The sequence below is a fragment of the Zingiber officinale genome, chromosome 7A (genome assembly GCF_018446385.1).
Source record: "Zingiber officinale cultivar Zhangliang chromosome 7A, Zo_v1.1, whole genome shotgun sequence".
In the NCBI taxonomy this organism is placed as follows: Eukaryota; Viridiplantae; Streptophyta; class Magnoliopsida; order Zingiberales; family Zingiberaceae; genus Zingiber; species Zingiber officinale.
The window spans coordinates 26,563,957-26,589,995 of NC_055998.1; the positions used below are offsets into that span (position 1 = coordinate 26,563,957).

The 26,039-nt window shown below is 40.4% G+C and overlaps 2 protein-coding genes and 1 pseudogene across 2 annotated transcripts; 2 read left to right on the forward strand and 1 right to left on the reverse strand.

Moving 5' to 3' along the window:
* The first annotated feature begins 288 nt into the window (after positions 1-288).
* Positions 289-7,819, forward strand: LOC121999295 (26S proteasome non-ATPase regulatory subunit 10-like). Its single transcript, XM_042553994.1, has 6 exons — positions 289-293; positions 3,099-3,411; positions 3,567-3,699; positions 5,791-5,915; positions 6,555-6,701; positions 7,388-7,819. The coding sequence occupies exons 1-6, from the start codon at positions 289-291 to the stop codon at positions 7,520-7,522; spliced, it is 858 nt and encodes a 285-aa protein (XP_042409928.1). The 3' UTR covers positions 7,523-7,819.
* Positions 7,820-8,053: 234 nt separating this feature from the next.
* LOC121999296 (casein kinase II subunit alpha-like) lies at positions 8,054-13,914 on the forward strand (the record flags this gene model as incomplete). The annotated part of the gene is made up of 10 exons (XM_042553995.1): positions 8,054-8,325; positions 8,457-8,586; positions 10,268-10,462; positions 11,468-11,625; positions 12,481-12,571; positions 12,653-12,718; positions 13,215-13,297; positions 13,380-13,443; positions 13,515-13,583; positions 13,664-13,914. Coding segments are annotated over 10 exons (1,185 nt in total), but the record flags the coding sequence as incomplete, so codon positions are not given.
* Positions 12,935-16,052, reverse strand: LOC122001219 (annotated as a pseudogene).
* Positions 16,053-26,039: the final 9,987 nt, after the last annotated feature.

The following is a 26,039-nucleotide window of genomic DNA, read 5'->3' on the forward strand; positions in this document are numbered from 1 at the left end:
AAATAGTTACGATCTCTTCCAGGGTTCATCATCCTCACCAGGTTATAATTTTTGTTCGGAGCGGGTGGTCGGAGGTCGCCCGGTGGTGGTGGATAAGTGGCCAGATTACTAGGCGCTAAGCGAGGGTGTCCTTCGGGCGGCCTCCAGAAGTGGCACATCCCCTGTACCACAAAAAGTGGTCCAAGAGATCCTGCCTCATTGATTGCTACGTTCTAGCAATAAATTAAAAATATTTTTTTTAAATAATTAAAAAAACTTTTACGATAAAAAAATTTACTACTCTCAAATATGGTGTATTAAGATAACATATATGACTTGATTTCATATCATCCGACTTCTAAGTCCATCAATTAATTTCAATTAAAATCGACGGAGGGATATAAAGAATTCAAAATCACATGAAATAAATTCTTATGTGTTCATTTAGTTCTCCTAATTATATTTATACTTTCAAATATTAATTCAATACATCATATTAAAAGTAGTGAATTTTTAAATATAAATTAAAATTTTCAGACATATTCTGTTAAACAAATTATTGCTTTAAATATGAGATATTAAAATTATGTTTAAAAACATGAATATAATCAAGAGAACTAAATAAACACATAGGATCTAGTTACATATCATTCCAAGTTCTCTAGGTTCATTAATCAGTTTTAGTCGAAATCGACTAATAGACCTAGAAAATTCGAAATGACTTGAAACTATATCTTATATGTTCGTCTAGTTCTCATGAGTATATTCATACCTTCAAATATTTATTCAATACACTGGATTGAGAGTAATAATTTTTTAAATACAAATCAAATTATTTTAATTGATTGCTACACTATGTTTTAATGACCATAAATACTAACTTTAATCTATTATTATATTGTAGTAATTGTTTTTTTTAAATAATAAAAAAAACCTTTTATGATAAAAAAATTGCTGACCTAAGAGCTCTGACCATGTCTTATGTGATTTATCTTATTTTTCTGATTATATTCGTATTTTGAACATCAATTTGACATATTTTTATTGAGAGCAATCATTTTTTTAACACGAATTAAATTTTTTAATGAACCGTGTCTAAATAGATTGCTATACTATAACAATTAATTCGAATGGTAAAAATGGAATTGAGTGCATGACTTAATAATTTTAAAATTACGGTACGTGATTTGGATATTTCAAAAACTTTTCTACGTGATTTAGTAATTTGTCAAAATTTATTTGGTAAAAAAATTAAATCAAGTTAAGTCGAATTGAACCTAAAATGAATTAAATTGTTAAAAGAATTATTTAAGTTTATTTTTTACTAACTTGAACTTGATTCATTTAGATATTATTGAGCTCTCAAGATTTAATTGTTTAATTTTTTACCATTTAAAATTTATTTAATTAATTATTAAACTTAATAATATAAATTTATTTATTCATTAAAAAGAATATTTTATTATTTATCACAGTGATAAAAAAATTTATTAATAAATATCATTTATAAAAATATTATTCATTCATGAACAATTATAAATATCAAAATTGACGGATGAACATAAAGAATTCGGAATGACATGAAATAATGTCTTATGTATTTATTTAGTTTTCTTGATTATATCTATATTTTCAAATATATACACCATATTAAGAGCAGTGAATTTTTCAGATATATTCTGTTAAAAAATTTGTTGATCTAAATATGAGATATTAAAATTATGTTTAAGAGCATGATATAATCAAGAGAACTAAATAAACACATAGGATCTAGTTACATATCATTCCGAGCTCTCTAGGTCCATTAGTTGGTTTTAGTCGAAATCGGCTAATAGACCTAGAAAATTTGGAATAACTTGAAACTATGTCTTATGTACTTGTCTAGTTTTCATGATTATATCCATACCTTCAAATATTAATTCAATATACTGGATTGAGAGCAATAATTTTTTAAATACAAATCAATTTTTTTTTAATTGATTGCTACATTGTAACAATCTTTTAAGAATGTTTTAATGATCATAAATATTAACTTTAATCTATTGTTATATTGTAGCAATTGTTTTTTTTAAAAATAATTAAAAAACCTTTTATGATAAAAAAAAATTGCTGACCTAAGAGCTCAAACCATGCCTTATGTTTATCTTATTTTTCTAATTATATTCATATTTCGAACATCAATTTGACATATTTTTATTGAGAGCAATGAATTTTTTAACATGAATCAAATTTTTTTAATGAGCTGTGTCTAAATAGATTGCTATACTATAATAATTAATTCGAATGGTAAAAATGGAATTGAGTACATGACTTAATAATTTTAAAACTATGGTACGTGATTTGGATATTTCAAAAACTTTTCTACGTGGTTTAGTAATTTGCCAAAGTTTATTTAGTAAGAAAATTAAATCAAGTTAAGTCCAGTTGAACCTAAAATGAATTAAATAGTTGAAAGTATTATTTAAACTTAACTTGATTTATTTTTTACAAGTTTGAATTTGATTCATTTAGATTTTATTGAGTTCTCAAAATTTAATTATTAAATTTTTTTATTATTTTAAATTTATTTAATTAATTATTAAACTTAATAATATAAATTTATTTATTCATTAAAAAGAATCTTTTATTATTTATCACAGTGACAAAAAATTATTAATAAATATCATTCATAAAATATTATTCGCATGAACAGTTATAAATATCAACAGATTAAACATATATCTATTCAAATTTATTTATTTAATTTAATGAGTTATTTAAATTTATTTATTTAATTATATTGAACTAATAGGAGTAAAATTTTACTTTAAGTTAAACATAAAACTTAATAACGCTTACAGCCTAGATATCTAGGATTTAGAGAAATTAATTTTAGTTATATATTATGTTACTTTATCTTCTTCCTGTAATTATTTTCAAACATATTTTTATGGTGAGAAGTTCTCAAAGCCCAATCTATTTTCCAATTTTTTGTTTTAATAAAGTATAAACAAATATTTATCAATAGCTTTTAACAGTTTTGAAGAAATAAAAATAAGCAAAAAAAAATGTACCATTTTGAAAATAAAATAAAATAAGAATTATTTTTAATTTTGGAAGATCTGTTTTCTTAATTTTAGAAACAGAAGAGGTTTTTCTGATATAAAGTTAAGTTTGGTTTTCTACGGTGAGGAAACTATTCTATTCGTCGCCGCAATTTCACGCAGTCGCAGCCTGCTTCTTGCGCAAGGCAACCGGCGATCCTTCCAGTCTCTAGCAATGGCGATGGAGATCGATTTCCCAAAGCCTGAAGATCTTTTCCGAGCTGCGGAGAATGGAGACTTTTCACTCTTCACCTCCCTTTCCGCTGAAACCCTCGGCTGGGCCCGTTCACTCAGGAACGAAGATGGCCGGTCCCTGATACACGTCGCCGCCTCTGCTGGCCGCTCTCAGGTGAGCTCCCAAATTCCGCTTGTTTATTTTGAAAATATCTGGCTGGCTTTGGCTTGTGTTACTTGTTATAGGGTTTGATTCTCTTTATGGTCTAGTTGACGAGATTTAATGGTTTAACATAATTTTAAGGGTTTTGGGGGTTATTGCTGGAGTAGGTTGTGGATGTGTTGTCGGCTGGGGATCCATCAGCTACAGGTGTTAATAGTAAGGATGAAGAAGGTTGGGCGCCCATTCACTCCGCTGCGAGTATCGGAAATGCTGAGATTGTGGAGATCTTGCTTAGTAGAGGTGAGTAGCAATTGACTGTCTTTAGTTCCAAAGTTGCTTAGCTTTGGTCCCTTTTTTGCGGTAATATTATGTTCACTATTAGGGAATTTTGAAGCACTGAAAATGGCTATGAAAGGTAGCGCAGGGAGATGGAATATGCAGCATTTTCGTGTAAATGTGGAATTTAGGATTAATTATTGCTCTCAAGTTTGCGAGCAGCATAACATAACACGCATAGCTATATACTAAATATCATGAAAAATAGTTTACTTACGTATCTTGTTTTATTCATCCATCTGACAACTAGAGAGGACTGTGTTCTTTCCAAACCATGTCTTAGAAATCAAAGCTTTGAGTACTTGGAGACGGAGTAGGCCCATTGGAACTTAGGACTAGAATTGATGATGTTTTGTCTTCCTATCTTGTCTCAATTTACACCTCATTTCTTAGGTTTTATTTCACTTTCAGCAATCGTATTTTGAAACATCAACAAAGTGTTTATCCCTATCTGACCAACAGCATTAAATTGTACTTTTCCAATCATTACTTTTTGTTACTGACAGCTTTATGCTTTTGTATAAAGTGATTAATAGGGTATTGGATTGAAGGACTCTAAACTTTACCACTGTAAAAACATTTTATTTTATTGTGTTTTATGAGAAAATTGTGGTACACAAAATGAGAACAGTATCCATTTTTTGCATGGTTTTGCCTCGACACCTTTGATCAGTGCTAACTTTGCTGGGACAAGATGATTTAGTTTAAGATATTATAAGGATCACAAGGCTTTTAATTACTCCATGGTCACTTGTTATCTTTCACTATCCAAAGGAGGCCAAATTACTCATCTTATCTTAGTTATTCTATTGACTAAAACTTTCTAGAACACAAGACAAGCACTCAAGCACACAATAGCTGCACTTGCTAAATCTACATATAGAGAAGACAAAGTGAGATACCACTTTCAATAATTCCATGTTCCCCATATATCAACCATTAGGTAAGTGGTATAGTAGATAACACCACACTTTCCTTGTTGCCTGATACACATACTGGATCATTCAGGGATCTGAGCATTAATTGAAATGAATAACAAAGCTGGAATTTTCTTATCATATTTTGTAACTAAACTTATTTATTAGTCAAACGTTAGCAATTTAGCTTGTATGACCTAGGCTATATGATTACAAATTTCTACTTCAGTTATAATCATTCCATTCTCTCCCCTCATTACCCATTCTCCTGTCCCTTATTTCAACTTCTCCAATTCCTCCCTGATTTAATTTAGTATCAAAGACCGATTGATTCTTCCCCTGTATCATATTTAGTCTTCCACATCTCATATTCTCTCTCATCCTGCTTCATTCTCTTTTTCACTATTCTCCTCTTCTATTCCGACTTATATCTCTCTTTGTTTTTCTTCTGTCTTCCCATTCTTCCTCTTCTTCATTCTTTTGGTTTTCTCCCCTTCTCATCTTGTTCAATTGTTTCCTCCTACTTTACTGTAATCCTCCGCCTTCCTTTATCTTCATTTGTTTCATCCATGCAATGCGGCATCAGTTATCTTCTATAGGCCGGTGGTGATGTAATTTCATGCTTCATACATCATTAAGTCACACTTGGATATTCAAGATATGTCCCTTAGCCTTTGATTCAACATTTGACATGGACACGAGTATGAGGCCAATCTACACTGCACAAGATACCAACAATAATTCCTAAATGTTGTCAATTTTAGTAATTATAGGAACTCTTTATTGTTTAAACATGGTTTTCATATCATGTATGATGGAGATTGGCTTGATGCTCACCACTCCATTTTGGTTCCATTTGTCATGGAGATTTCTGTCCATGCAGTGGTTTAGGCATATAGCTAGCCTGCATTGGTTGCTTTGTTTTCCTGTCAAAATGTTCCAACAACTTCTACGCTATTCATCATCAAGTTCTATTAATAATTGCAATTTATCACAAATCTGTATGATATGTGCATGTGCACTTCTAACTTAAATGGCAAGGTGTTCATTTCACTTCTCAGTCTTTCGAAGTGTTACTTTCCTTGGTCCCCTATGTTATTATTACTGATGTTTCTTTTTTGTTATTTTATACAAAAAGGAGCTGATGCCAATTTGGCTAATGATGGTGGACGTACTGCTCTTCATTATGCTGCTAGCAAAGGATGGTCCAAAGTTGCTGAAATTCTTGTAAACCATGGGGCAAAGATAAATAAGAAAGACAAGGTCTTTATTGCTTTTACACAATGGCATCTCTGATGTTGTTTAAAATTAGTAATTTTTAATTTGGAATTCTTAAAACATATATTATTAGAAAAAAAGGGTAGCCCGGTGCACGAAGCTCCTGTCATGCGGGGTCCTGGGGAAGGATCCATTGTACGCAGTCTTACTCTACTTTTTGCAAGAGGTTGTTTCCAGAATTCAAACCCGTGACCTTTTGGTCACATGACAACAACTTTATCGTTGCGTCAAGGTTCCCCTTCAAAACATATATTATTAGATTTTACATTTTTTTAAAGGCTTTAAGTTTTATTTTAAAGTAGTCAAGACAAAGTAGGAAATTTTACATCATTAGTTATTTTAGGAATGAATTGTTTGTTTACCAAGTAATAGTAAATAGATTATTTCTGGTCTAACTTTTAAGTGAAATGGTCGGTGTTGGGGCATTTAAAAGAGACTGTAACCCTATGTATTATCTTCCAATTCTCCGTGAATATTTCATTCACCATGTTTTGATCATTTATTTCTTTATCTGAGATTAGTTATTCTTATTTTTTTTATCTGATATTAGTTTCTATATAGTAAGGTAATGTTTCTTCATGCATATAATTTTTTTGGTGAAGTTCAAAATTGCTTCTAATTCAGGTCGGTTGCACCCCACTACATAGAGCTGCTAGTACTGGTAAGGCAGAGTTATGCGAACTGTTGATTGAGGAAGGAGCAGAAATTGATGTTGTTGATAAAGCTGGCCAAACGCCTCTTATGCATGCTGTTATTTGTCATTATCAGCAGGTAACCAGATTCATAATTCAAGCATAATAGTTATGGGCATCAAAAATAGTTGTTAGTTACTCTTACTGCAGCTAATAAGATGCTGAAAAGGGTTGAAGAGTGTACTATGACCATGGCAATCACTTTGTTTTTTTTTTAACTTGAGCCATACAACAATGATCAAACCCTAAATCTTAATTGTTTAGGTCGGTTACATTGATACTATTTTACAATTAAATTCTATAGGAGACTGAGGTTATGATTTTTTAAAGTCATTTTAAACTTTAATTGCTTTCGATTAGAATTGTCTTTGTTCATCTTTGAGCATCTCTTTACCATTTATCAGGGCTATGCTAATTGTTTGATGCTACTTTCCTGAGTCATATTAAATCTACAAAAAACAATAAAAATAACCTACGGAAAATTTAGTTGAGCTTTGAATTTAGATGTTCCTATTTCCAATGAGGATCTTTTATTGTGATTTCTTCATGCGCATGGAGCTAAAAATTACATGATTTTACTATATCATTCTTGTATGCTTAGATCAAAGTAACGAACTACCCGCCTATAGCTACTGGTCATCATCTTTAGGTTTAGAATATGTCCATATATGTTCCTGGCCAGCTTTTTTTATCGTTAATTCAATGTGATTATATTTATAATTGACTTGGATTTGTATTCTTACACGAACATGATTCTTGGGACAGATTGCTCTTCTTTTGATCAGGCATGGTGCTAGCCTAGATGTGGAAGACAAGGAAGGTTATACAGTTCTAGGACTAGCATCCGATGACCTCAGACGATCGTTGATTGATGCAGCCAAGGCAATGCTTGAAGGTTAGACGATTGAGAGTATGTGCGGCTGAAGCTACATCCTGTCCTTGTATCTCCAATATCTCCAGACTCCAGATGAATGAATACTGAAACATCAGTTTTACTCGTACAAAATTAGCTTAAAATGAAGGTCATATATCGAGAAACTGAGACGGTTTTTTATCGTCTATTCAAAGAAATGAATCGTGTGGTTGTTTTCCTAAACATGAAAGAATCACAATGACATTTATGCATTGTGAGGGATCCCAAGTTAACCCTTTTAGATTGCCCCACAGCCAATCAAGTTGAACCTAATGGACATTCCAGTGAGTGGAGTTGATAATTAGGGTTGCTTGCTTGGTTTTTTTGTTTTTTTGCTTTTTGTTTACTGTGAAACTCATTATGTTTGATTGGTGGAATATCAGCCTTAATAGCTTGTGCTGCACGTTAAGGCATCCGCACCTATTATTGTATTCACATTTCTCCGACTCTCCGCCGAGCCGCCGCCACTTTTTCTGCACCTGTATATTCTCCTTTATGTTCTATTCTCGTTCTTATGATCTTTGGCCCTCTTTGCTCCCCCCGTTTCCTCCTCCCTCGTCCCGTCGCAGGCCAATACTTCCTCCATCTTCCCTCCCTCCCTCCCCACCCTCGGCCCTAGGTCCATTCCCAATTGTCTCTTCAGCCCCTTCGCCGCTGCAGCCCTGGCGCAGAAGATAGGCAAATCCGTCCGCCGGCCCGGCGCCCCCTCCCTCGCCCGGATCTTCGCCGACGTCAACGTCCAGCGCCCCAAAGAATACTGGGACTACGAATCGCTCACCGTCCAATGGGGGTAAGTGCGCCTGCTTGATCTTTGTTCATCCCCTCTCCAAGATTCGATATCTCCTCGTAGATTTACCCTTTTTCCCCCGTTGAGGATCTGTTGCTACTGAGGATTCGAGAATTTGTTGGTTGCTTTCCTAGGGAACAAGATGATTACGAGGTCGTTCGGAAGGTTGGAAGGGGAAAGTACAGCGAGGTTTTCGAAGGGGTGCACGTCACGAACAATGAGAAGTGCGTTATTAAGATTCTAAAGCCAGTCAAAAAGAAAAAGGTACAGAATTTGTCGAGCTGCATGCTTCTTTATCTCTGAAAGAGTTTTGTTTTCGGTGAGCAGTTACTATGTTCTATAAATTTAATTATATGTGTTTAGCTATTATTCCTTTACCGATGTGTGTTGTTGTCTGTCAATATCCTTAATTTTTTTCTACTCAATTTTGACTTTTATAGCATCACAATTTATTGGACAAGGGTTTCATGAAAAAGTATCATTCAAATAATTTAGAGATTGCTTGAGATTTGTTCATAAGACTTTTTCTATTCAATTTTGGCTTTTATAGCATCACAATTTATTGGACAAGGGTTTCATGAAAAAGTATCATTTAAATAATTTAGAGTTTGCTTGAGATTTGTTCATAAGACTTTCCATCTGTGGCATAAGGTGACACGATCGCCTTGGCAGCCCTTTCAGAGTGACCCTATACTTTCTGGAAGAGGTAAATCATGGTGGGTTTTGTCCATCAAGAGTAGGGCATCTAAGGGGGTGAGGCAACCAGCAGGGCATTCCGTACCCTCTGGAATCGACCCCGGGCTTATTTGCGGCAACACCCTTGCATAAACCATTTGCAGCATATCTTCCAAACATAGAGTCCATCACAACAATAGCCAGCCATGAGGCAAGCAAGTGCAAGAGGGCTTAAAAACATGATTAGATGTTTAGAAGCAACCGAAGAATTCTTGTTACTTTCTAAACATTGTTATTTTGCTGATTCATTTTCTTGTACATGAATATTCTTCAATTCTTCTAATCAATTTTAGCTTTCATAGCATCACGGATTATTGGAAAAAGGTTCCATGAAACCAAGTAGCATTCAAATAATTTAGAGGTCTTTGAAATTTATTCATAAGACTAACCCTCCATGATTAGTTCTTGCTTAGAAGCTACCAAAGGATTTTAGTTACTTGCTAAATAATGTGCAAGACGAATAAATTTTGTATCATTTGATTGAGTTTGTTCTTTGATTTTGGTGGATTGGTGTTGATATATGAAACACATGAAATTATAGTTGTTTCAAGCAGGATGATATATTTTTTTTCCTATTCAATCATTAGTAAGGATTTTTTTGCTAGACATCTTTTCATTAATAAAATTGGTCTACCAACAAAGTCTTTAAAATCCAATTTATGCTTTGGATTTAGTAGGTTTGATAATGCTAATTTGGATGATGCTACTGGTTTTAGTAGTGATCAATGTAGGTCCATGTTAGACTGTAGATTTATTTCATTCGAAAATGAACATCTGGACCCTATGCCAAGAGTATCTCGAGTGATGGGTTTGCCTATAGCATTTAGGATCTAGTGGGTTGGATATTATGATCAAATAGATGGCCCTTCATGCAAAGCTTCTGGTAGCCATTCAGTCACACATGCTAACTAGAATTAAATGGTTTGATTGTTCATACAACAACTATGGGTCATCTCCCGATCTATCTGTGCAGAAGATTGTCTGAGCATATTGTTAATCCCCACATCTGTGATTTAACATATCTATTGCATATTTTGTCAATATTGCTTGACTATTAAGACTGGAATAATAGTTATCTCAATTTTGATGGTGTTTGTATTGGTATTCTCTGTCGAATATGGATGTTTCAATGCTTGTGATACTAATCTTTGCTATCTGCAATTCCTTCTCTTACAAGGTTATGGTATATGATCATTTTTTTGTAACGCAGATCAAGAGAGAAATAAAGATATTGCAAAACCTTTGTGGCGGGCCCAACATTATCAAGTTACTTGATATTGTCAGAGATCAGCAATCAAAGGCACCTAGTCTGATTTTTGAATATGTCAATAACACTGACTTCAAAGTTCTTTATCCAACATTATCAGATTATGATATTCGATACTACATTTATGAATTGCTGAAGGCAAGCTTATCCTGCTGTTTTGTCTGATTTTTTGATATGTCAATAGCACTGACTTTAAAGTTCTGTATCCAACATCATCAGATTATGATATTCTATACTACATTTATGAATTACTAAAGGAAAGTTCATCCTTTGAAAAAATGATGCTATTTTTTCAGCAAACTCACTTTCTGTGATTGATTATCATAATGATATTAGTTGTGATATTGGTATTTGTAAATTGTAGAGTGTAGTCAACCCCACTTAATGGGATAAAGGCTTTGGTTGTTGTTGTGTTTAAATTGTAGAGTATAAGATTGTTGAAGTGTGTACTTCAAGTGTTCAACTATTCGTAATATCAGTTATTTTTGGTTTCCATTCAGTTGTATCTTCATATCCTATTGTTTTTCCATATATAACTTTCAAGTGTGTTCTGGATTGAACAGATGTCATATGATTGAGCATATTGGGTGGGTAATAAGATACCATTTCACATGAAAATCCAACGTAAATAGTTGGGATATGCAGCTTGTCACTGTTAATATAGTTTGTATGATATGTTTCAAATTATTGACACAATTATCAGCTTCAAATTATCATACATTAGATATAAAATCCATTGTATTTGCTTCATAGTTGATGGTAAAGCTCAAAAAGGTTTTTGTTTCCCTATCTTCTCAAATATTCTCTTTTTGACATTTGAAGTTTGAACATAATGTTTTGGGCAAGTTATAGGAATTAAGTGGCCTTTAGATCACTAAAATTAAATCCATACATTTTCTAGATTAGTGTTTGCTGATTTTTCTCTCCCAATTTTTTATTAGTTTTCATTTGAACTCTCTATATCATTTTTTAAAATTCATATAATATTTTGATTTATTCAGTGAATGCATATTTGATGATTGGAAACCTTAGATTTATGTCTACATGTCCATGTGGTCTATGTTGTTTTATTAGTGGATACCTTTTAGTAAATTCGTTTTCAACACGTTTGTTTGTCTTTAACTTTTCCAGGTTCTTGTGTAGGCCCTTGATTATTGCCACTCCCAAGGCATCATGCATCGAGATGTTAAACCTCATAACGTTATGATTGATCACCAACAAAGAAAGCTTCGTCTTATTGACTGGGGGTTGGCTGAGTTGTATCACCCAGGACAAGAGTACAATGTTAGGGTTGCCTCAAGGTGTGATGCTATTAATTGGCTTTTTATTATTGAGCTTGTGAACAAATTTCATCATCTCAATGGTTTAATGAAAGTCAATTTTATAGGAAAAAAACAATAAATGTGCCTTTCGAGTTCTAGTTTTCTTATGCATGCATGTTATGTCAGTTCTTTACTTTAGAGTAGCAATGAATCTGAAACTGAAATCTCTAATATTTACGGTGTCCCATATGAAATCTCTCATCAAATGTAAGACACTTATTGACACTGCATATAGCTTTTAGGTTTTGTTGAGCAACTGAACTTTAAGTTTATATTAAGCTTTAGCAGAGCTCTGATTGGATATTTAGAATGTAATTTTAACAGTCATAGATGAACTAAAATGCAGTAATATGGATGAAAAAGGTCTATAAGAGTTACCGTTATCTTGGATTACTTAACAACGAGACATTGAGCACTGACTGAAGATTTAAAGTGTAATTTTGATGTTAATAAATGAACTAAATTGCAGTAATATGGATGGAAAATAAGGTTTTATAAGAGTCAAAGTTATCTTAGATTATTTAACAAGAAGAAATTGGTGAATATGTTGTCATAAAATAAAGTTGGATGGTTAAAATGGGGACATGTTTTTGGGGTTTTCTTGTGATGGTTGATTTGCCTTAGGCTAGAAGGAAATAGTTAAATGACCCACCATAATTTAGGATCCATGTTGTTTGGCATTAAGTGTAGGAGAGATTGAAAAGGTTGTGATGAATGTGGAATAATTTAAGCAAGTAAACATTACGGTCATTAATAGCTAGATTGAACCTCGATGGAGGATAGATTTAAAAAATTATTGTAACGTTCAAAAATGACAATAAACTTTTCCTCCAGGTACTTCAAAGGCCCAGAACTTCTTGTTGACTTGCAAGATTATGATTATTCACTTGACATGTGGAGCCTTGGCTGTATGTTTGCTGGGATGGTATGCAATAACTGGCACATCATTCGATTACTTGGGCATGTCTATTTCCATGTCCTTAATTATACTCATTATGATTGACAGATTTTCCGGAAGGAGCCATTTTTTTATGGGCATGATAATTATGATCAGTTGGTCAAAATAGCAAAGGTTTGCTTTATCTTTCAACTAAATGTGGATGTTAATTAATCTTTGGTTGCAGGTTCTTCGATGACTAAACCATCAAAAAGTGAGATAATTCTTATAAATTGAAATATTATGGTTTTGTACCATTGTTCTTTTGCGAAGTTCTAGTATAAATGTATTGACTTGCCTTTGTTGACATAGCTGTTGCACATTTTATGTCATATGTTTAAAATGATGCAATTACCAACCGCTTAATTTATATTCAAAATCAGATTTTGGAATTACATCTGATTTAATTCAGAAACTCTACATACATATGAATGTCAGGTTAGATTCATAGCTTCCATGAATATTGAATAATCTCCCCGAAATGCCTTTGTGATATGGTGGAATAAAAGTTTCATGTTGGCACCGCACAGTTCAGTTGGCTTGTTCATGAATAGCAGATACAATTTTGCTTTCACTAGTTAATCGGACTCGTTAACGCAAAATTTCAGTGAGGATGTGTTCTGTGGTTCAGGTGCTTGGAACAGATGGTTTAACTGCATATCTCAACAAATACCATCTAGAGCTGGATCCACAGTTCGAAGCACTTGTCGGAAGGTTCCGATATTATTTTGTGATCAAGCTCCCTCTCTTTCACGGTGTGCATTGTTCCTCATAGTCATATTTCCATTTTTTGCAGGCACAGCAAGAAGCCATGGGTAAAATTTATAAATTCCGACAACCAGCACGTCACAGTTCCTGAGGTGTGACCTGTTAGATACATAGGTTCCAGTTCAATATTTTGTTTAGTTTTCTCATTGATTTCCCTTCATAGGCTGTCGACTTTGTGGACAAACTGCTAAAATATGACCACCAGGAGAGGCTCACAGCAAAGGAAGCGATGGTAAATGCTCCTTGTAACTCAAAGGAACCGTCGTAATTCTCAGATATACTTCCTAACCCAGCTGTTGTTTATTGCTTCAGGACCATCCTTATTTCAATCCGGTGAGAAATGCAGAAAGCTCCAAGACTCGTTCTTAAGCACTTGAGCCAAATAGCTTTGTCTGTTGATTCTCTAGTGTACTGACTGTTGTGCATTTTTTTTGCAAAATCCTGTGCTGTTGTTGAATTGCATCCCGTGAATATGGGCACAGTTCATGAGTTATCTTCATCTGTTCATGCGAATCAGATTAGTAAACTCAGTCTCACAAATTCATCTTTTTTTTTATATCAAACACTCGATATCAGATATCTGCAAAATTTTAATATTGTGTGGAAAGGTTACCTAATACTTCATCCATCCTTCTCCCTGCAACAATGCTTCAGTAGGTTTCAGATTTCGGAAGATGAAATGACAAACGTAAGTAGCTCTTGAGAAATTCAAATAGTTAAATTGGTTTCTTTATAGTTATTCTATTACTAGTTCAGGAATTCAAATAGTAGAATCTACCACCAACTTTCACAATTACTGAAATTTCAAAGACTAGTAGTATGAGAAACCAGCGTTACCTTTTTATTCCATGAAAAAAAATGGAACATCCATGAGCTGTTCTTCCATGCGAGGCCATAATTTGGGGAAAATTAATCTCCTTTCCACCATTCCGGCGGAATCTCGCCTGGTCTTTTCATCAATAAAACTCCCATTTTATCTACATTCTGGAAAATCACAAGTCAGTCTCACAATAGTGCACCTAAAATATTCTCTTCAAACCATACCTCAGATTTCAGAAGCCGATTGTTACCTCAGCTATACATTGTACTACAAATATTGCTCAAGATCTCCAGTTGAAGCTCTCAGACTTTCCATCATCTTCCTGGCAACCATCGACGGAGATGGCTAAGTTTGAGCAAGCAAATTGAAGAGGACTTTGAGGAGAACCAGACTGAGAAACGGTGTGTGGTGGTGATGAGGAAGTGTAGTTTTCAGGAGGCATCCACAGACCTTCAAAGACCACAACAGGTCTATTGGCAGTTGCTGAACCATCGGGGATCTTTCTTGCGTGCAATCTATATTTCTGAAGAAAAAGAAACAAGAATGAAGAATTAATAAAAGAAAATTAGGAAAATGGAAGCTTTGAAGACATGGATGAACTAGGACACTAGAACTTGAGAGCCACCTGCAGATGGCTTTTTACTTCGTCGTTGGAGAGACCATCCACCTTCATCAGTTCTCTGATCTGCTTTGGAGTAGCCACTGCATGCCGAACAATTTACAATCAGTAGGGTTAATATACAAGTTTATGGATCATTTTCAGAAATTAAGGATACTAAAAGAATAACAGGGGAACTTTTCTTCTTCTCTAAATTCTGCAAGCCCAGCTTTTTTCTTCGGAGGAAAAGGAGATTTATCTAACCTTGGGCACCCCCAAGTTACTCTAGAGCGAGGACAAAGAGGCGGTGGAGCTCCGGTGACCAGCATCGCCTCGTCTACGTCGGTGGCTGCTGCAGCTGCAGGATGCGGTGAGATCCAGCCGTTGCCAGTGGAACTCCACCGAGGCGCTTAGTGCCAGAGTATCTATCGGAATGGACGTGAGCCATGGCAGAAACAGGGAGAGCAGCGTCCTTTGCGGCAGTTGAAGGCAAAGAGAGATCCGGCACCGGAAGCATCGCTGTGGGCTTTGCATCCTCCTTTAACCTCATCGCCAACGGCGATAGGCGGCTGAAGTGAAAGAATCCACCCCCAATATTATTGTGGATTTTGAATTCTAAGCAAACGTTCTCCTTCACCACCCGATCTGGTCTTCCACTGCCCTTTTGTACCTCATTTGTGATGCTCTTGTCACCAACACCACCATCATCGACCCTGTGGCTTCTAGGATTAAGGCACCGTATCTGGGCAGAGCTCGTCGACTGCGCCTTGTCCTCGCAATCTCCTTCCACGCACTCACTCCTAATGGGTATGAATCTTTGAAACCTCGAACGAATAGCTCTTCCTGGCGCCGCTCCAGCTCCTCCTTCAACACCTCAATCACGTAATCGAGGAAGCATCGGCGTCAGAAATCATCGTCATCTAACGGGAAAAGTATCAACAAACACGAAGAAAAGTTGGGCACCGTCGGTAACGAGGAGCAGGCAGAGAGGGAGCTCGCGCTTAAAAACTCCGATCTTGTTCCTCTCCTCCTCCAATCTCCTCAGGAACGCCTCCAACTTAGCTACGCTTCCGTCGCCGGCGGCCGCGGCCTCCTTGACAAAGCTGCCGACGGTCCTCCTGGCGCAGAGGTTGAGGTCGAGGTCGATCTCCGCCGCAGCCGATCCCATATCTCTCTTCCGCCACCGTCCCGCCCCTATCTCCCTGCCGATCGCTCGATCTGCAGCGAACGAGGGCGGACGGCCATTTTAAAGACGTCGGCGAGAGAAAGGCAGAGAGAAGGAGAAGGGCAAAATGGTCCGGTAATAAAAGAATCGGATCCGACGAGTCGTCGCGTGTGCGTAACGTGTTACATTCAACCGAGACGCTCCGTTGGCGAACCGAAACCGATACACGGCACCAAAACGCCGTTTTCCGAGCATGAACACCATTAAATATCCAAATCTATAATATTTAATTAAATAAGGGTAAATGACTAAAATTTATCAATCAGAATACACATTAAATCATTATTAAAGATATTTTAATAATATCATCTTTATATATTAATTACGTACATATATTACACAATTCAATTCTGACCATTCAATTATGATAGCTAAATTCTTTCCAAATAAATACGTCATCAAAAATAACATGTATATTTTTTATTACTAGATTTAAGGGAAAGATAAATTCAATATGGACCATCAATAAAATAGATCAATTCCAGCATAGATATAGAAAGATATCATTCAATATGAGCATGATTCATCCTCTAGTTACTGGGGTTGATTATAAATTAACTCTATGATTTATCTTTTTTCATATAACTTAAGGACAGATATAAGAGACGCATACGATGAACTTAATTACCTTTTACTATAATATAGATGATGCGGATGCAGATTGAGGGTGTAGCAGGGATTAGGAGAAGGGGGGAGGGGTATTTTGGTCTTTGGGCATCTAGGGTTTTGGTGCTTAAAGGAAGCATTGTTCACAGCAAGAAAAAGGGGGGCTGGTTCGGGCTTGTTTCCGCCGTCAACAGGAATCCTCCTTCCCACACTCCTCGCAACTCTGGCCTTCGCCGACCACCACCTCCGCTGCTCTTCTCCTCCTCTTGACGTCGGCATCGCGCCACCGCCATCATTTCCCTCTAGATGCCGCCGCCGCTGCTGCCTCCGACAGGAGATCCACACCCGTGGCCTTTCCTTGCCACCGCCAGCGTCACTAGTGTCGCCACTCTTGGCCTTCGTCCCTTCCTCCGCTGAGACGTCGCGGGTGCTGACGCCACTACCGTCGTCGGAGGGCTCCGGACGCTGCCCACCTTGCTGCGGGCAGCAACATCTCCACGCCCCTTCTCTTCGCAGCGCCGCTAGGGAACGGACTCGGCGCTGCCTTCCTCACGCAGCGCGCCCTCCCGCAACATCCTTGCTCCCCTTTTTTCTCGCCGGTAGTAACTGTCCACCGCCAGCTCACCTCTTCTTCCCCGGTGACTCTGTCGCATCCGGCGACATCTGCCGCTGCCACCGGCGGCTGCCCCCATCAGCTACCACGGGGTCCAGCGGCCATTGCCGCCACCTCTAAGGGCCATTGCCTCCCTCCGTTGCCATCTCCGGCGACAGCCACCGGTATACCCACGACCTTCGCCGGTGGCACCATGTCACCTTTTGGGTACAACATCGTCACTGCTGTTGGCCCCCTCACCTCTAGATCCGACCATCTAGCGCCACCGAGCCATCATTGATCCGGCCTTCAAGCCACATGTTGGCATACTACCTTTGTGATTTGCGCTATGTTCTGTGTGTTGTGTTCCGACCGCCGAGCCGCAGTATTTTGTATCTCTATTGTAATTGGGAGTTACTGGTACTATCCAGCCTGCGTGCCGTCTATTGGCCTGCAAGCCGTTGTGGTATTCCGGCCTAAGTGCCGTTGTCATGTCTCGGCATACACGCTGCCTCCCGGATCCATGATGCACCGGATTCCGCGTTGTCACCCTCAGTTTCGACTTCTCAGTTGGTTCACACCCATCTACTCGTCAGGGCCACGACGACTCGAGCAGTAGCGCGATCAGCTCACCGATCCATCCGAGGGCGCCCCCCAGGGGCCAGGGTATGTCATTGTGCATATCTTGCATTTATGTCGCTATTATATTATTATTAGGCTGCTTACATATTCGTGGGATCCACCTTGAGCACCGGGGTACCAGAGACCGATGCAACCTGGTCCCTGGCTACAGGTACTGTTGACCAGAGGACTCCGGGCGACTTGGTCAACACAAAAGACAGCTCATCAACTGGGTCATGGGGATGCGGTCAACCTTCCAGACACGTCATATCGGCAGGTCTGTCTTCTCAGCTTCCCGACAGGATCAAATTGGCGCCGTCTGTGGGAACACACCTGATCTAGAACGTGAAGATGGATGACGTCGGAAACTTCTCCCACACTCATGACCTTGGTGGGTTTCAACGAATATAGCATGTTCTCCTCACACCACGGGTATTCGGGAGTTGAGAAATTGAGACAGATCCTCTCCTGGTCGGCATGTCAGTTTTTCTGATATATTTTCTTTCAGTCATAGAATCTATCATAGTTCCCCGAGTGGGGGCGCTCGCGTTGATCGGCCGGGTGTATATTATCTGAGCCATGAGTTCATTGACGAAGACCCCACGCCGATCGACCGAGTGTATATTAGCTGAACAACTCATTGACAAAGACCTCGTGTCGATCGGCCAGACGTATATTATCTGAGCCATGAGCTCGATGTGCCGATCGACCTGACGTATATTATCCGAGCCATGGGCTCGATGTGCCGATCGGCCGGGTGTATATTATCCGAGCCACGGGCTCGATGTGGAAGACCCCGTGCCGATCGACCGGGCGTATATTATCCGAGTCACGGGCTCGATGTGGAAGATCCCGTGCCGATCCACCGGGCGTATATTATTCGAGCCATGGGCTCGATGTTGAAGACCCTGTGCCGATCGGCCGGGCGTATATTATCCGAGCCACGGGCTCGATGTGGAAGATCCCGTACTGATCGACCGGGCGTATATTATCCGAGCCACGGGCTCGATGTCGGAGACCTCGTGCCGATCGGCCGGACGTATATTAGCCGAGCCATGCGCTCGATGTCGAAGACTCCGTACCGATCGGCCGGGCATATATTATTCGAGCCACGGGCTCGATGTGGAAGACCCAGTGCCGAACGGCCGGGCGTATATTAGCCGAGCCATGCGCTCGATGTCGAAGACCCTGTGCCGATCGACCGAGCGTATATTATCTGAGCCCCGGGCTCGATGTCGAAGACCCCGTGCCGATCGACCGGGTTTGAGTTATGCTAGAAGGCGGTCGAGCGACGACCTTAAACCCTCGCGTCATCAGCGGTCGAGCGGCGACCTTAAACCCTCGCGTCATCGGCGGTCGAACGACGACCTTAAACCCGTGTCTTCACTGACCAGCTTATCACAACATTTTTCTCCCCCCGTTCGTGGTCGAGCAGCATTCACGAGCATCTATTTCCCCCCGTTCGGGGTCGAGCAGCATTCACGAGCATCTATCTCCCCCGTTCGGGGTCGAGCAGCATTCACAAGCATCTATCTCCCCCATTCGGGGTCGAGCAACATTCACGAGCATGTATCTCCCCCGTTCGGGGTCGAGCAGCATTCACGAGCATCTATCTCCCTCGTTCGGGGTCGAGCAGCATTCACGAGCATCTATCTCCCCCATTCGGGGTCGAGCAGCCTTCACGAGCATCTATCTCATCCGTTCAGGGTCGGGAAGTCTTCATTGGTCACAGACGAGTATCTCCACTGGTTTCAGATCAGAATATATCATAGGCTCTATGCTCGTTTGGCTCACGACTTCCGTTTCTGTGCACATTCGATTTCGTAGGCGATGCGCCCGTTCGGATCACGACCTTCGTTGCTATATGCATTTGATCTCACGGGCTATGCTCCCGCTAAGTTTTCGAACCCCACTCTTGCCTAGCGCTGCTTCGCCTCTCGCTCGGTATTTGTCTAGGCGCTCACTCGACGTTCGTACCGATAGCTTACCTGGCAGCCGCTCGACCCTATTTTTCGTTGCTCAGTAGACACTTTTGTAGCAGCCTGATCCTGTGCCCGATCGTGTAAAATACCGAAAAATGGCTAATAATAATAAGGGATTTTTTTCAAAATTTTTGAAAACTTTTCAGGAATTTTTCGGAGCTCGTATGGACGAATTAACGGGGATAAAAAGCGGGACCCGGGAAAGCCTGTTTAGGCTACCCCATTTTAACGAGGAAAAGTTTTCTTTTCCTTTTTATTTCTTTTTCTTCTTTTCTTTAATTGCTTTTCTCCTTCCCCGTGCGCGTGGCCGACACCGATCCCCGTCGAAGCCCTCTCGTGCCCTAACCGCTCAAGGTGGTTCTTCTCCTTGCCTTCTATTTCTCTTCTTCCTTGCGCCGATGCCATTTCTCCCCTCCTCTCTGCACCTTCTCCACCCGACGACACCGCCGGCTATCTCCTACTTCTTCCTCTTCTCTGTGAAGCCGAGCCCCTTCCTCCGATCGCCGAGCAGAGCCCTTCCCTTTGCCCTAGCGACGACAGCCGACCGACTTCCTCCTTCTTGGACTCGCGACACCGCAGTCCTTCGGTGAGCCCTAACTTCCAATCGCAACACCAGTCGTGCCTTCTCTTCATCGCCGACCACCAGGTTCGACCCACCACAGATTTGCCTCCTCTGTGCCAGCCACTGAGCACCGACGTCTTTGGACCTAGCACCGCCAATAGCGCCTGGGAGCTTGTTGCCATCGTTGATCGAGGGCCTTCAGTGGCCAGATTAAGGTAGGTGTTCCTTTAAGATCTTGTTTTAGTTGTGGCTATTGTGCTGATGTGTGGAACAGTCCCAACAGAGTTAGGCTGTGGAGTACTTGATTTCCAGGCGCTAATCCTTTCCGGCAGTAAACTTCCTTGGTTGTGAATTGAAGGAAGGATTACAGCGGGCTTTTGTGTGCTGTGGATCAACAAGCACGGTTGTGAAGATTTCTTGTTCAAATTTTAGCAGCAAGCAACCTTTCACCGCAGTCACTTGGATTGTGAATTGAGGTAAGGTTTAGGGTTTTGATCTTTATTGTAGATGATTGCTAGTTGTGTTAGCAATAATTGTTAACTTAGGTTTAGAATTAATCTAAGGGTGTAATTAGGGTTAATGAAGCTAACCCTAGATGGTCGGTGGATTAGGAATTTGTTTAGCTATTTGTTTATAATTAACTTAGTTAAACTATACGATTTACTACAGGAGGTTGACGCGAGACGAGTATCTCGACTACCGGTTTGGACTTTTTAATTTGGAGGCGGGTACTTTGACTTTATGTCATTTGATATGCATAATAATATTTTTAACAAATAGCAATGATTGTGTTTCTTATTTGCTTCGGTTGATCACTACTTGATCTGTTACATGCTTGCTTGTTTATTTGCTATGCACATCATGTTAGTATTTACCTGATTATACATACTTATAGAGGTAGTGACACAACCATATTATTTATTATGTTCAGGACTTAGGGTTTTTGATACCTTATCTGATTTGTGTACCTTTGATTTGGTCATTGTCCTATGGTACACATTTTATATTTATGTATGCATATTGCTATGCTATTCAGGATATTGCCATGTTTAGTGTCATGCATCATCCCGCATGATTGCATGCTGTGCGATAGTTTGCTCCATTATTGTCGAGCACATCGCCAGTTACATGTATCTGTACACACCACCACTCATGGGTTAATGGTATATCAGACAGGTGTGTGACAGTTCTGCTGTTTGGCTCTGTTGGTCTGGTGACTCAGCGTGGTAGCCGGCAGACAGTTCTGCTCTGTTTGGCTCCGCTGGTTTAGTGTAGCAACGTAGTAGCCGACAGGCGGTTGGACTCTGTTTGGCTCCATTGGTCCGCTCATGGGTAGTGTGACGCAGCGTGGTAGCCGGCAGAGATTCCTCCCCGTCATCGTGTACCGGGAGATGAGAGCATTGAGCTCCTCCATTTATGATTTGGGGTAGGAGGATAGGTGTACTCCGATAGCATCCCGTCCACTCGGTCACTCATCAGGGGCAGTGATGGCAGAGTGCACGATTGTCACAACCCTATCCACTCGGTCTCACCATTGTGTGTGAGATGACTGACTGACATCAGGGGTGACCATGACATTTGCATCATATGCATGATGCATTTATTGCTTGTGTTTGCTGCATTTACTTGTTACATTTATATGGATGCATATGATTGACATGCATACAGGATTATGACACTCTCAGTCTGACGACCCTGTTGTACTTATACCTTGGTCCTGGTTAGTACAGTTTTCTCCTATTTGTTTCAGTTGTTTTTATCCTTCTTGTATCAGGAGACTGTACGCATGATTAGTGCTAGTTGTTATTTTCTTTATTATGCATATCAGTTGATACCCGCTGAGTGTTGGACTCACACCCTCCTCCGTTGTTATTTTCAGGTTGATGCTGTCCGGAGAGTTCCAGTCGCTAGTCCCCTGAAGACCCAGAGTTATTTGATCTTTTTGTTATGTCTCTTATTGCACTATCTGGACTTGTATTGGTTTACCTTATGGATACTGTCGATGAGCTTATTTGGATTTGTTTTACTACACGCCTGCCTAGACGACAGAAGAGGTAAGTTGATTTTATCGTCGGATTTAAGCTTTATGAGTGTAGTGGAGTAGGACATCAGTTTTGTGCTTTATGAGTGTAGTTGAGTAGGGTTGTTTTTGAGTCTTCTTATTATTGCTTCTTAGTTGTTCACTATTAAACTGCGTGGATGTTGGATGTGTGATTGTTGCTTATTTATTATTGTTATTGTTCCGACCGTGTTGGCCGATGTATGTGTGGCCCTGGGGCCGATGTAGAAAGTTTCAGATTGTCCGCCATACAGGGGAGATGCTGCCGAAATTTCTTCAGACAGGGACTCCCCCGGGGCGTGACAGATCGTCCACTTAGCCACATGATAGTTTCATTCGGCATCACTCGCTCAGTCGTCAGGTCGGCATCTTCGCGGTTGCGCGCTCGGCATCAGTCGCCCGACGTCTATCTAGACATCCTTCCGATTGCTCGGTCGACACTTTTTCGGTCGCCCGATCGACAGCTCGCTTGTTGCTCGGTCGACCATGCGACATCTGTCCAGTGATCGATGCGGTATTATTTTTCGCGGTTCGCCTGACATCGATTGTGACACCATTACTATAGCGACCATTCGCGTCGCCTTATGGGTTCAGCGATTCAACTCTATTATCGAGAGTGATTCAGCTTTGGCGGTAGACTATCCAGTCAGTCGGACTCACGCATCCTTCGACTAGACTTGAAGGGAAGACTTGTGATGTGAATGTAGATTGAGGGCGTAGCAGGGATTAGGAGAAGGGGGGAGGGGTATTTTGGTCTTTAGGCATCTAGGGTTTTTGGTGCTTAAAGGAAGCACTGTTCACAGCGGGAAAAAGGGGGGCTGGTTCGGGCTTGTTTTCGCTGTCAACAGGAATTCTCCTTCCCACACTCCTCGCAACTCTGGCCTTCGCCAGCCACCACCTCCGCTGCTCTCCTCCTCCTCTTGACGCCGGCATCGCGCCACCGCCATCATTTCCCTCTAGATGCCGTCGCCGCTGCTGCCTCCGGCTAGAGCTCCACACCCGTGGCCTTTCCTTGCCACCGCCAGCGTCACTGGTGTCCCCACTCCTAGCCTTCGTCCCTTCCTCCACTGAGACGTCGCGGGCGCCGACGCCACTACCGTCGTCGGAGGGCTCCGGACGCTGCCCACCTTGCTGCGGGCAGCAACATCTCCACGACCCTTCTCCTCGCAGCGCCGCCAGCGGATGGACTCGGCGCTGCCTTCCTCACGCAGCGTGCCCTCCCACAACATCCTTGCTCCCCTTTTTTCTCGCCGGTAGTAACTGTCCGCCGCCAGCTCACCTCTTCTTCCCCGGTGACTTTGTCGCATCCGGCGACATCTGCCGCTGCCACCGACGGCTGCCCCCATCGGCCACCACGGGGTCCAGCGGCCATTGCCGCCACCTCTAAGGGCCACTGCCTCCCTCCGTTGTCATCTCCGGCGACAGCCACCCGTATACCCACGGCCTACGTCGGTGGCACCACATCAGCTTTTGGGTACAACGTCGTCGCTGCTGTTGGCCCCCTCATCGCCAGATCCGACCATCCAGCGCTGCCGAGCCATCGCTGATCCGGCCTTCGGGCCACATGTTGGCATACTACCTTGGTGATTTGTGCTATGTTCTGTGTGCTGTGTTCCGACCGCCGAGCCGCAGTATTTTGTATCTCTATTGTGATTGGGAGTTATTGGTACTATCCAGCCTGCTTGCCGTCTATTGGCCTGCAAGCCGTTGTGGTATTCCGGCCTAAGTGCCGTTGTCATGTCTCGACATACATGCTGCCTCCCTGATCCATGATGCACCGGATTCCGCGTCGTCACCCTCAGTTCCGACTTCTCAGCTGGTTCACACCCATCTACTTGTCAGGGCCACGACGACTCGAGCAGCAGCGCGATCAGCTCATCGATCTATCCGAGGGCGCCTCCCCCCGGGGCCAGGGTACGTCACTGTGCATATCTTGCATTTATGTCGCTATTCTATTATTATTATTAGATTGCTTACATATTCGTGGGATTCACCTCGAGCACCGGGGTACCAGAGACTGGGACAACCCAGTCCCTGGCTATAGGTACTGTTGACCAGAGGACTCCGGACGACTTGGTCAACACAGAAGACAACTCATCAGCCAGGTCATGGGGATGTGGTCAATCTTCCAGATACGTTATATCGACAGGTCCATCTTCTCAACTTTTTGACAGGATCAATGGGCATAATGCCTAAAGGGAGAAGGGAATGAAAATGGAGGATAACTCCTTAAAGAAATCCTATGATATGGTCGATAGAGTTTCACTAACCCTTTGAAAAGACAAGGTGCAAATGTCAACACTTCTCAAGGAATTTGCCACTGATGCATGGCTCCTCTGGATGGATCCTCCTTGACAGAAGAGCATGAGACTGATCCAGTGATGGACCCAAAATAGGCTCTTGAGCAAGAAATAGCATACCTTGTCTGTCTGCTTGTAAAATTTTCAGCTAGAGGATCAATCCAACCTTTGTCGTCAAGTGTTTAGCAGCTAGTTGTGGTGACAGTGACAAGCAGTGGATTCAAATTGAGAACAGAAGAAAGAACCTTTTGACTGAATAAAAGATCCCTGAGAAATGTTGAAATAGTATCATTAGTCAGTACTGCTATTAGGAGTCCAAAGAATCTATAAACAACAATGGAAAAGAAGCACTGGCCACTCGTGCATTTTGTTAGAAGTACCTTACATGCTACAAAGGCATTTGGTTTAAGTATAATGAGATTGAAATCAAAATTACCAAATATCTTACTTGTCTAGCTTATGAATATCAATGTTAAAACAAAGTCTTAACTTTTATGCACATAATGTATCTACTTCAAGGTCTAAATCATGCAAGTCGTTAGGATTTAAGTCACTTGAAGCAATGGAATTCACAAGGTGAAGTACTGGACCAACCTCAAATTAGTGTTCCACCGTCCAGAGTATGCATACGACCGAAATACATACCTTTCATCTCGCATCTGTCTCGAGGCTTATTGTTTTCCTCTTTTATAAAGTGGTGAGATTGAACAGCCTAACGATGACGGTTTAAGTAAAAAGAGATTGATAACGAAAGATCTATTGTGACTGGCTGTCCCAATCAAACATAGGATTCGGTTCTGTTTTGGACCCACATGGATTGGGAACGAATCTGCATGTTCCCATCTCGTCAAAATCATCACCTTAACAATCTAAGCGAGCATGAAGGATTAAGTCTATTTGGTGGGGTTTCATATGAATTAATAACACACATAATTGTCATAAAGAATCAAACCACATTAAGTAATTTAATACATGGTGTATTATGGAGGTTTAAGTTATCAAATATGGATTACATGTGTAATTCAATAGCCCGATTTGTTAATATTGATGGGTTGTTAACGAGTTATGAGCCTTATTATGGAAATGGTCATTGCAGGATAAATTAGTATAAGAAGAAGTCAAAGTTCAATTGGGGCATACTTGAATTGTTGAGCTTCTTCCTCTTTTTCTCCTCTCCCCATTGAGACGTGACTTTAGTTTGTCACCTAACTCTTGCAGAAGACCTTCTTCTATGATCCTGTCCGAGAGTCGAGGCAATTAATAGATGCTGGGGACGTGACACTTCCGTTGATCGTTGGTGGACTCCTCGTCAATGAAGTCTGC

Excerpts from the sequence above, each read along its gene's own strand:
- LOC121999295 (XM_042553994.1), top strand. Across the intron at positions 3,700-5,790 it reads GGAGATCTTGCTTAGTAGAG|GAGCTGATGCCAATTTGGCT; the intron begins GTGAGTAGCAAT and ends TTATACAAAAAG. Across the intron at positions 5,916-6,554 it reads AGATAAATAAGAAAGACAAG|GTCGGTTGCACCCCACTACA; the intron begins GTCTTTATTGCT and ends CTTCTAATTCAG.